The sequence below is a fragment of the Grampus griseus genome (genome assembly GCF_964374135.1).
Source record: "Grampus griseus genome assembly, chromosome: 3".
NCBI classification, from domain to species: domain Eukaryota; kingdom Metazoa; phylum Chordata; class Mammalia; order Artiodactyla; family Delphinidae; genus Grampus; species Grampus griseus.
In genome coordinates this window covers 164,057,179-164,068,375 of record NC_139019.1, presented here as the reverse complement: position 1 = coordinate 164,068,375, position 11,197 = coordinate 164,057,179, and the positions used below count along the sequence as shown (strand labels likewise).

Sequence of the window (11,197 nt, the reverse complement as noted above, 5' to 3'; positions counted from 1 at the left end):
CCCCACATTCTGAGGCGCGCCCCCTCTGCGTCCAGCCAGAGGCCGAAAGGGCGGGCGCTCTAGGGAGAAGCTGGGGCCGGCGCGCCGGGAGGCCGAGCGGCGGCGGGGGCGGCCCTGGTAGGGGGGTATGGGGTGGGGGTGACGGTGCGCGCCCCCCTTCCCGCATCCTCCCCGCGGAGCCAAGCGCGCCCAAGGGGCGCGGAGGCGTCGGTGGTCCGAGGATCCCCGCAGCCCCGGCAGAGCGCGGTGGCCCGACCCACGGGCGGCGAGTTCCCGGTAAGTGCGGTCCCGGGAGCGGAGCGCGCCGGGGAGGCGTGGAGAGGGGGGCTGGGCGCCGGGGACGTCTGGGTCCCGCGCCCAATGGCTGGAGGGCGGCCGAGCACCGCCCGCCCGCCCCGCCCGCCCCCTCTCCCCTCCCCCAGGCGCTCCCCTCCCCCTCCCCCGCCCGCCGCTTTCCCCCGCCCCCGCCCCGGCGCCAACTCCGCGGCGCCTCCTTAAAAAGCGCGCGGGAGTTGTAAGGGGGGGTCGGAGCGAGCCTGAGTGAGCGAAAGCGCAGGGTAAAGGGGGCGGGCGGGGGGCCCGGGCTCCACCTTAAAAGCGGGCGCGTGGGGGTGGGAGGGAGGAAGGCGGGCGGCGGGGAGGAGGGAGGGAGGGAAGGAAGGGGGGCCGGAGTGTCCCGGGCGCAGGGCGCGCGTGCGGCGGCGGCGGCGGCGGCGGCGGCGGGGAGGGGCCGGCCGCGCCGCGCTCCCCTCCTCCCTCCTCGCATCCCCGGCCCCGCGCGCGCCCAGCAGAAGCGGGTCTGTGTGTGCGTGCGTGCGAGTGAGTGAGTGTGTGCATATATTTTTCTCTCTTTTCTTTCTCTCTCACTGTTTTTTCTCTCTCTCTCGCTCCCTCTCTCTCGTTCTTTTTTTTTTTTTTTTGCAAAGAAACAGCAGCGCCGCCGCCGCTCCGCCGAGGCGCTGCGCCCCCCGGGGGGGGGAGGCGGAGGAGGCGGGCAGCGGCGGAGGGAGGGGAGCCGGGGAGGGGGGCGCCGCGCTGGGAGGGAGGCAGCGCGCACGGTGCAGCCGGGCCGGGCGGGAGGCATGGCGGGGCCCCCGGCCCTACCCCCGCCGGAGACGGCGGCGGCCGCCACCACGGCGGCCGCTGCCTCGTCGTCCGCCGCTTCCCCGCACTACCAAGAGTGGATCCTGGACACCATCGACTCGCTGCGCTCGCGCAAGGCGCGGCCGGACCTGGAGCGCATCTGCCGGATGGTGCGGCGGCGGCACGGCCCGGAGCCGGAGCGCACGCGCGCCGAGCTCGAGAAACTGATCCAGCAGCGCGCCGTGCTCCGGGTCAGCTACAAGGGGAGCATCTCGTACCGCAACGCGGCGCGCGTCCAGCCGCCCCGGCGCGGAGCCACCCCGCCGGCCCCGCCGCGCGCCCCCCGCGGGGGCCCCGCCGCCGCCGCCGCCGCGCCGCCGCCCACGCCCGCCCCGCCGCCACCGCCCGCGCCCGTCGCCGCCGCCGCCCCGGCCCGGGCGCCCCGCGCGGCCGCCGCTGCCGCCGCCACAGCGCCCCCCTCGCCCGGCCCCGCGCAGCCGGGCCCCCGCGCGCAGCGGGCCGCGCCCCTGGCCGCGCCGCCGCCCGCTCCCGCTGCTCCTCCGGCAGTGGCGCCCCCGGCCGGCCCGCGCCGCGCCCCCCCGCCCGCCGTCGCCGCCCGGGAGCCGCCGCTGCCGCCGCCGCCACAGCCGCCGGCGCCGCCACAGCAGCAGCAGCAGCAGCCGCCGCCGCAGCCACAGCAGCCGCCGGAGGGGGGCGCGGCGCGGGCCGGCGGCCCGGCGCGGCCCGTGAGCCTGCGGGAAGTCGTGCGCTACCTCGGGGGCAGCGGCGGCGCCGGCGGCCGCCTAACCCGCGGCCGCGTGCAGGGGCTGCTAGAGGAGGAGGCGGCGGCGCGGGGCCGCCTGGAGCGCACCCGCCTCGGAGCGCTCGCGCTGCCCCGCGGGGACAGGCCCGGGCGGGCACCATCGGCTGCCAGCGCCCGCGCGTCGCGGAGCAAGGTGAGCGCGCCGCGGAGGGGGGCGCCGCGCGGTGGGCAGGTGCGGGCGAAGTTGGTAGCGGGGCGCGAATCCCGGTAGTAACCGGGCCGCAGGCGGCCGGGGCTTTGCGCTTCTTCCCGGCGGGCTCGGCGGGTGGTGACCTTGGCAAGTCACTTGATCTTCCCCAGCCTCAGTTTCCTATGCTGTAAAACGCGACTTAATAACAGTAGCGACTCCTTGGGGTTGTTGAGCGAGTTTAATGAGATTTGGTTACTGAGGGCTTTATTAACACAGAGCCTGGCATGGAGTGAATGTGTAAAAGTTAGTCCGTGTTGATATTAAAGGTGGTAGTGAGGCACACCACTTGGTCCTGGATCCCAGGGATTGGGCCCAGGGCCAGAACAGCTACTAACCTTGCGTGCCTGTCTCCCTTGCACCAGAGAGGTGGAGAAGAGCGAGTGCTTGAGAAGGAAGAGGAGGATGAAGATGATGAAGATGAAGATGATGAAGACGAAGTGTCTGAGGGCTCCGAGGTGCCCGAGGGTGACCGTCCTGCAGGTGCCCAGCACCAGCAGCTTAATGGCGAGCGGGGCCCTCAGAGTGCCAAGGAGAGGATCAAGGAGTGGACACCCTGTGGACCCCACCAGGGCCAGGATGAAGGGCGGGGGCCAGCACCAGGCAGTGGTACCCGACAGGTGTTCTCCATGGCCGCCATGAATAAGGAAGGGGGATCAGGTAAGGACCCCGCCGGGTGGGGGAGGGTGCCTGGTGGGAAGGAACCGAGCCCCAAGACAAAACCACAGGCATATGCTTTTTATTTCCCAGCCTCTGCTGCCACTGGGCCAGACTCCCCATCCCCCGTGCCTTTGCCCCCAGGAAAACCAGCCCTACCTGGGGCTGATGGGACCCCCTTTGGCTGTCCGTAAGTTGGGGTGTTTGAGACACAGGGGTGCCGCCCAGGTGTGTGTCACAGAACCAGAGGAGCATCACTGCTCACTGGTTCCCTTTGTTCCAACACAGTTCTGGGCGCAAGGAGAAGCCGGCTGATCCTGTGGAGTGGACAGTGACAGATGTGGTAGAGTACTTCACCGAGGCCGGCTTCCCCGAGCAGGCAACAGCTTTCCAAGAGCAGGTGAGTTCCTGACCCTCAACTTAGCCCCAGCGTTCCAGGGCCTTAGTGGGGGTGTGTGCTCTGACGCTGCTCGCTCGCTCGCTCTCCCTCTCTCTCTCTCTCTCTCTCTCTCTCTCTCTCTCTCTCTCTCTCTCTCTCTCTCTGTCCCACCCAGGAAATCGATGGCAAGTCTTTGCTGCTCATGCAGCGCACAGATGTGCTGACCGGCCTGTCCATCCGCCTCGGCCCAGCCCTGAAAATCTACGAGCACCACATCAAGGTGCTGCAACAAGGCCACTTTGAGGATGACGACCCCGATGGCTTCCTAGGCTGAGCGCCAAGCCTCGCCCCTGCCCCAGCCCAGTCCCCACCTTACACAAGACCCCCAGAGTCCGGGAGCTGGTCGGGGACACCCTCAGCCCTCATCACAGATTCCAGTGAGGGGGCATGCCTACTCCTCTTTTCCCTGTGTCTCCCCAACACACACACCTCTGGCGCCCAGCACAGCCTGGACTCCCTGATAGAGGAGTGTCGGGTGGGACAGGGCCTACTTATTTCACCCCAGGAGGCCAACCCTCCCCCTCACCCAGTCTAGGACATTTTTGGAAAAGTAAAATGGGGGCTTCCCATCTTCCCTAGATCCTCTTCAGTTCAGCCAGATGTTTCCTATATAAATGTTTTATTCTGTCTGTTCATTTTGGTGGGTGGCCGTTCCCCCCTCCCCCACCACCCAGGCCCCTCCCCAGTCTGTCCCTGGCCTCCAGCCCCTGGGAGCAGCTGGGAGGGGGTCCCTGGAGCTTCCTTACCCCTCCCATTTCTTTCTGTTCATTGTCGCTCCAGCTGGCTGTATTGCTTTTTAATATTGCACCGAAGGTTTTTTAAATAAAATTTTAAAAAAAGAGAGAACAAAAACATGGCACAGCGTCCATTTTATGAATGTAGTCGGGGACGTGGAGATCCACACCAGCCTCCTGGGAGTCTTGGGTTAGGACAGAACTGTTTGAGGAGGGAGACAGGTAGTGAATGGGGCTGCCCCACAGCCAGCTAACTGCTCCAGGAGGACAGGAATATTTGCTGCTTCTGCCATCTCCCCATTCCCAGAACAGCGCTTGGGCACACAGTAGGTGCTCAAATATTTGTTAAGTGACTAGCAGTTAACTCTAGGCTTTACGGGCATTCTCTGGGTCTCACCACAGCCCCATGAGGCAGGGCTCGTGAAAAATCCACTTTACAGATGTGGCAACTGGCTCATCACGGCAAAGATGTTTGCTCAGGGTCACGCGGGGTGCAGCCTGACACCTGTCTGAGTTCTTTACCCAGAGTCTTTATAATTAATATGTTTGGCTTCATAGCTCTATTATCTGACAACCTTTGCATGTTACAAAGAATCCAGCCTACAACTGTTGCAGGCAGGGGTCTGTTTTGGGCCCATGGTAGGGTCTCCAGGCCTCCTGGCCCTCTCCATAAAAGGGGCGGAAAGGACTGGGCCATCAGATGAGGTCATGGGATGGGAAAATTTTTCCAAGTGAAAATTTTTATTATTGTTAGTAACAACCACTACATCACAAGTGCTGCTAAGTTCTAATGCAGTTTCTCAACTCCATTAGTTTTTTTAAAAAATATACAGATTCCGTGTCCTGGGAGTCAGAGACTCAGCGAGTGGGGCGGGGCCGTCCTCGTTTTCTATACCTGCAACCCCGGGGTTTGGACGCTCGGTAGAGACCCCTCCTCCCTAGGAAACCGCCTCAGAGAGTCAAATGCGCTGGCCCCAGGTCGCACCCCCAGGACATTGCCGCGCCAGCAGCGGCCCAGGTCGCCTCCCCCGGCGCGTACCCCACGGCCAGGTTCCGGGAGCGCGCGTGTGCGCGAGGCGCCGCGGCCGGGCCGCGCAGCGCGAGCCGGAACGGCTCGCCCCTCCTGCGTGTTGAAATTCAAATGAACTGAACTCCCTCCACGCAGCGCCGGCAGAGAGGTCGAGGCCCGGGTGAGATGGAGGGGGACGCGCTCCCAGCCAAGTCCGAGGTACCCTGGGCGGGGTCGAACCTGCGGCCAATGTGAGCAGCGGAGGCTTAAAGAGCTCTGGTCCCCGCCTCCCGCCGCACGATGGCAACCAGGCAGTGGTTCTTGGGGCCGCTCCCCGCGGGCCCTGGGGAAACGCCGCTCCCGGACGACTTGGAACCTGGGGTACAGCCCTGCGAAGACCCCTCATGGTCGCCTCCCACTGGCCGACCTGGGGACTCACCCCAGGCGGAGCCCGAGGATATTCAGGGGCAGCTGCCCGAGGCCTCCACCTCTACGCCTTTCCCTGAGCCTCTGGCCCCAGGCCCCGGGCCCGCCCCTCCTCGCCTACCCTTGGACACCATGTTCAGCCCCATCAGCGAACAGCTCCGTTACCTGCTCAAGAAGGCAGATGATTTCCAGAGCTATTTGTTCTACAGGTGATGTTGGACGGGGTCCTAGGTTCTACCCATGGATGAGGAGACAGAGAAGGGAATAACAAAATAGGTGACAGACACTAGATTTGCAAACTCAAAAGCATTAGGAGCCAGAGGAGGTAAATGAAGCTAGCTGATCAGCAATCCAATTTCGAAGAGTTATGAGGACTGTGTAGAAATTTGGGGTTAGGGAGTGCGGGCTATTATGTGGGCCCTTGGGGTTGCCAAATCGCTAGAACTCTTCTCCCACTTTGTAACCGTTGGCTTAGGTTTTGAACCCTGGGCAGGCTAAACAAAACCTATCTGAGCAAGATTTGGCCTACTGGCTACCAGTTTGAGGCCTCAAAGGATAATACGATTCCCAGACCAAGGGAAAGGGGACTGTGATTCTCATATATCAATGTCCATGGGAATCCCCTGGGAGGTTGTTTAAACCCTAGATTTCTGGGCTTCACCCAGGGAATAGTAAGTCAAAGTCAGTCCTGGGACTCGGGTGTCTGCATTTAACAAGTGTTTCAAATGTTTTTGATGCTGGTGGTCCTGGAAGATGCTCTGAGAAAGGCCTGACACTGGGGGATTTGGTTTGTAGTGGGGGTCCAGGTCAGGGATACAGGTGGGCAGTGAGTGGAATGGGAGAAATTGGTGGGGGAGCCAGGGACCTCAGGCAAAGGCCCCCTTCTCCCTTCAGCAGGGACCGAGTGCAGAAGGAACAGCTGGCGAAGGCCATGCCCACCTTCTTGCAGATGTGTGAGCCCTACTTCCTGTACCTGGAGGCAGCTGCACGGAGTGTGCCCCCCATCTTTGGAGCCCTGCAGGAGCTGATCCGAAAGGGGGTGTGTGGAGCAGGTTTCCCAGACCCTATGCCCCTTTCTTCATCCCTCAGGCCTGGGGGATGGGGAGGACGCTCATGGCAGGCCAGCTAATCACATTATGCCCCCTCTTCCATGCAGCTGTTGGAGATCTCCCAACAGCTGACTCTGCGCCTGGAACAGCTGGTCCTTATGTATGCATCATTTGGGTTTGTGAACCTGGAGGAGACTGACCCCCTAAGGTAAAAGGTTAGGAGACTGGGATTGGGGTCAGGGGTGGAGGAGTCCAGGGCATACCCTCATTCCCCACTCTCCCATCTCCTGCCAGCATCTCCTGTTTCTTCTGCGGGAGGTTCTCCATCAGTCCTTCCCACGAGGTGTCCATCTTTAGATACTGTGCCCCTGCCGCCTACACCGCCAGCCGCTTGCCCCGATACCTCTACAAGAAGATGCGCTGGAACCTGGAAACCACCCCAGAGTCCAGCAGCCAGGGGCAAGATTCCCGTGTGGATTAGTGAGTCCCCTTATCAGAATCAAAGTCCTCCCCTCTCTATGGAGAATGCCAGTTTGGGCCACTGAACCACCACCATCAAAGCATGGAAAGCCAAGCAGGAAATCAAGGACCTTTGAAAGGTCATCCCCACCTTTAAAAATATATATATGCCCCCATCAAAATAAAAGCCCTCATCTTAAAAGTAGGCTGACAGTGAGAAAAAGCCTCAGTATTGAATCATATCCCTACCTGAGAACTTGAAGGCAACTTCTGATGAGTTTCTACCTTACCTCCAAAATTAAAGCCCTCCAACAGAAGTTAGGCAACTGCTCACATTTAATTGCTGCCCCTTCCCCTCCCAGCTACTTCCTGTGCTATAGAGATACGTGGGAAGACACAGGCAAGAGTCCAACCAACTCATGCCCCCAGATTCAGAAGCTGTGGTCCATCGGCCGATGGGTGCCCCTAGGACCAGCTGAGGATGACCTTTCTTCATGGTAGGAGCTAGGGCTATGGCAAGGTGGGCGTGGGGTCTGGAGGGAGGGGCAGAACCCAAACAAACACCATCTACCTCCCCCAACACTGTTTCCACTGGTAATAATGATAGCATTTTATTGTGCCCTGAAAAGCGCTTTATGCAGACTCGTGTAACAACCCGCTGAGGTCTATACTACTAGCCCCACTTTACAAAGAAGGAAATAGGTGCTCAGAGAGGATAAATTACCTGCCCAAGGACACACAGCTAGCTGAGTAATTGGCCAGGTCAGGGCCAGAGTTGTTCAGCCTCCCAGAGCCGTTACCCTCTATGTTTCTCATCAACAAGAAAATCACTTTCCCCCAGGGTTTTTCCCACCCCTAGCTGAAACAAAGCCTCTCTCAGCCACAGCCTCTCACTCAAGGGGAGGGGCTCCCGAGTAGCAGGGGGCGCTCACATCCAGGCCTGTCTCTCCCCGGCCCCCAGGATTTTGTCCCCGCAGCCTTCCGGGGACTACGAGCAGCTGCTGACCATCGGCTTCGAGGAGCCGTCGCACATGCTGGCCACCGACCTGCTGGTGCAGATCCTCACGGGCCAGGCAGGCACGGCCCGGCCCCCGAGCGCCGCCGGGCCCGCGGCGTGGGCCGCGCAGGAGTCTTGAACCTGGAGAGAGGGTGGGAGCTGGAGCTTGACAGTTCCAAACTCCAGGAGAGGGAGTAGTGGAGGGGCTCACTCGTTCTCCTAGTGCAGCTCCGCCTCGCCTTCCAAGGGGCCAGGCCGAGCTAGCCCGTCCGCACTGGGTCCGGCCCGGCCGCGGGGCCCTGCGGGTGGACACACCGGTTTTATGTTAAATAAAAGAAAGAAAGAGGTCACAGGCTCAGCGTCCGCTCGGATCGCCGCTCCCCTCCCCTTGGGGAGAGGGGGCCCCGCCCACTCGCGCGACCTTCTGGGAAATGTAGTCTCTGGAAACAAAACCATAGTCCACGACGGGAGGACGGAAGCTCAGAGCATGCGCAGAGGCGCGCATGAAGCAAAAAGGGAAGTAGCTGCTCCTGTCAACAACCGGAACCCAGAAAACCTCAAGTTTTGGGTAGCCGGGAAATTCAACGCCCACTGTGGGAAGGGACGCAGAGCCACGCCCACTCTTATGTTTTGACCCGGAAATTATTTCCTGTACCGAAAAAGACTGTATTTCCCAACGTGCCCCGGGAAAGGGCCAGCCATCAGTTTCCTAAGAGCCGAGGTTAGATCTTTTCTTCCAGCTTTTCGGTCTTGTCTTGTGCAGGTCGCCGTACCCCCTGGAGTGTCCGGGGCGCGGGCTGGGCGGGAGAGCCTGGAGGCAATCCAACTTAGGGTCGCTAAGCCTCACCCCAACCTTGGACCGGAGAGAAGACACGGGTTGAGAGGTGAACTCGCCTGCCGAGAGCTACGGCGACCAAGTGGCGGAGCCTGGACCTGAGCTGGGTTCTTCTGATAGCAACTGGTCACTTGCGAGGGGAGGGGTGTCCTTGCTGACCCGCCTGTCACTCAGCTGCGAGCAACCCCCCGCTTTAAACTAAGGGACACCTTTTGGTTCCCCCTAGCATTTTCAGAGTGGGAGGAGAGACTTGGAGCCCTGCTTCATGGAGCAAAACACTCGCTTACCTAATAGTCCCTGGTACATAGTATTATCATAAGTATTATGATTATCCCAGTTTACAAGTGACAAAAAAGAACGTGAGAGGTGAAGTAAATCAGGACTGGACCAAAACCCTTGTTCACTCGGGGTGGGATTGGAGGCTTCTGGTGACAGTTTCTGACTGCATCAAGGATTTTTTAGTCCACAACCCAGGTCTGAACGGGTCCAAAGGGGTTCTGAAGTTCCCTGACACGGATTTGAGGCCCCCCTCCACTGTTTAGACTAGCCCAGTCCAATAGAAATTTAACATGAGCCACAAATGCGAGTCACATATGTAATTTCAAATTTTCTAGTAGCCACATTAGAAAAATAAAGAGGTCATAAGTTTAGTGATATTTTTATTTAACTTCATATATCCAAGATATTATTCCAACATATAATCAATGTAAGAAATTATTAATGAGATAGCCCTCTTTTTTTGTACTAGGTTTTAAAAATCTTTTGTGTATTTTACACTTACAGAACATCTCAATTTGGACTAGCGACATGCAGATTTAATCTATCTCCCTTAAGACAAATCCACAAGCCACTTAAAACTAGATTTCTGGTGGGCGGTGACAACACAGAGAGGAAGGAAACAGGCTTAATTTCTTGGGTCCTGTCTACACCCATGATTCTCTAACTTTAGAGTCATGTGGAGGGTTTGGTCATTAAGTCTGGGATGGAGCCCAAGAATGTGTGTTTCTTACAAGTTCCCAAGTGATGCTGACGTTGCTCGTCCAGATGCCACACTTTGAGAAATGCTAGCCTACATCGACCTCATGGCTCTCAAACTTGGCTCCATGTTAGAAGCACCTGGGGAGCTTTACTGATGCCAAGGCCTCTATCAGATTCTGATTTATTTGGCATAAGGGTGCCTCAGGTGATTTTAATATGCAAGAAAGTTAGAGAACCCAGGCCTACACTTAAGCAGTTCTGTTAACTCTACATACTTAATTCTTAGCTCCCCTGCTGGGGGGATTAAGAACAGGTTCTTGGCGTTTCCATTTTCCACTTTGGCAGTGCTGGCTCTTTCCTGCTTTTCTCTCTGTACCTCCCAGAGTCATGGTCAACCATGTGGTCAGTGTGCTGATGATGGGGTCAGGGGTGGGTCCTTGGGCTGAGCTACTGTTGGGGTGCAGTGCTGTGTGAGCTAGACCCACGGCATACAGAATTGGACAAATCCAGGAGTTTAAACAATGATTCTAAAAGTCTTTTCTGGGTCTCAGCGCACCTCTAAGAAGCTGATACACTAACACTGCAGAATATACTGCACAGATGCAGTCTTACAGCTTATCTTGAATCCCATCCAGGGGAGCCTTGGACCCCTTGTCTTGGGACAGAGGGAAATTAAGGAGGGCTTGCCAATTGACAGCCATAAGCCCGTCTGCAAACAGGTGTTGCTTGCTGTCCCCTCCTGCCCCCCACCAATTAAAGTTTTCTAAATAGTCACAATTAAAGTTTGGTAGATTTCTCTTTTAAAGCCTGGACTTCCAGTTGCTTTGGGGGTTTTTTGTTTGTTTGTTTTTTATTTTTTTGGCTGCACCATGGGGCTCGTGGGATCTTGGTTCCCAGACCAGGGATTGAACGCAGGCCTTGGGCAGTGAAAGCACAGAATCTTAACCACTGGACCACCAGGGAATTCCCTCCAGTTGCTTTTGGAAAGCAGAAGCTTGACACCACTAAGCTCACTCACTCATAGCACTGGTGATATGGAAGAACACCTACCTGCCTGTTGAAATGAGGCATTTGTTTTACAGCACACCCTGTCTCTCTCTTAATATCTGCCTAAGGTCTGTAGGCATGTGAGGTTTGCAATTGCTAGGCAGATTATAAATGGCCTTGCATGCCCTACTAAGGAGCTTGAACCAATACCACTCCCTTTTTTTTTGTAGCCATTGTTTATGTCCCCAAGGGCGGGAACAACCTCTTATCACCTCTGTCTAGCCAGCACCCTGCGCGGGGCATGTGGTTTGGCACCAATAAATGTTGACGAAATCTGGAAAGGGTGGGCATGAGTTCGTTTGTCCCAACGCCGCAGTTCGCGCCCGCGTCGCCAGGGGGCACTAGGGCCCCGGCCGGGCAGGGGGAGATATGCGGCCCTGGAACAGGGAGATAGGGGACATTCTGCATTCCGGCCGGCGCCTCCGGCGACTTTCTCAAGCCTTGCTCCTCTCGCCGCGCTCCCGCCCCACCCCA

At 58.7% G+C, this 11,197-nt stretch overlaps 2 protein-coding genes across 2 annotated transcripts; both read left to right on the top strand.

The window, feature by feature from the left end:
• The first annotated feature begins 758 nt into the window (after positions 1-758).
• On the top strand, positions 759-4,041 carry SAMD1 (sterile alpha motif domain containing 1). The gene is made up of 6 exons (XM_082651366.1): positions 759-797; positions 927-2,039; positions 2,459-2,753; positions 2,844-2,940; positions 3,039-3,150; positions 3,305-4,041. The coding sequence occupies exons 2-6, from the start codon at positions 1,083-1,085 to the stop codon at positions 3,461-3,463; spliced, it is 1,620 nt and encodes a 539-aa protein (XP_082507492.1). The 5' UTR covers positions 759-797; positions 927-1,082; the 3' UTR covers positions 3,464-4,041.
• Positions 4,042-5,232: 1,191 nt separating this feature from the next.
• On the top strand, positions 5,233-8,002 carry LOC309820583 (UPF0575 protein C19orf67 homolog; the record flags this gene model as incomplete). The annotated part of the gene is made up of 6 exons (XM_082651410.1): positions 5,233-5,567; positions 6,253-6,397; positions 6,515-6,615; positions 6,702-6,887; positions 7,229-7,363; positions 7,828-8,002. 6 exons carry the CDS (start codon positions 5,233-5,235, stop codon positions 8,000-8,002), a joined length of 1,077 nt encoding a protein of 358 aa, XP_082507536.1.
• Positions 8,003-11,197: the final 3,195 nt, after the last annotated feature.

Bases quoted from the DNA above. Each gene is read 5' to 3' on its own strand.
- SAMD1 (XM_082651366.1), top strand. From the start codon at position 1,083: ATGGCGGGGCCCCCGGCCCTACCCCCGCCGGAGACGGCGGCGGCCGCC. The intron at 2,040-2,458 runs GTGAGCGCGCCG...CCCTTGCACCAG, and splicing joins CCCGCGCGTCGCGGAGCAAG to AGAGGTGGAGAAGAGCGAGT. The intron at 2,754-2,843 runs GTAAGGACCCCG...TTTATTTCCCAG, and splicing joins GAATAAGGAAGGGGGATCAG to CCTCTGCTGCCACTGGGCCA.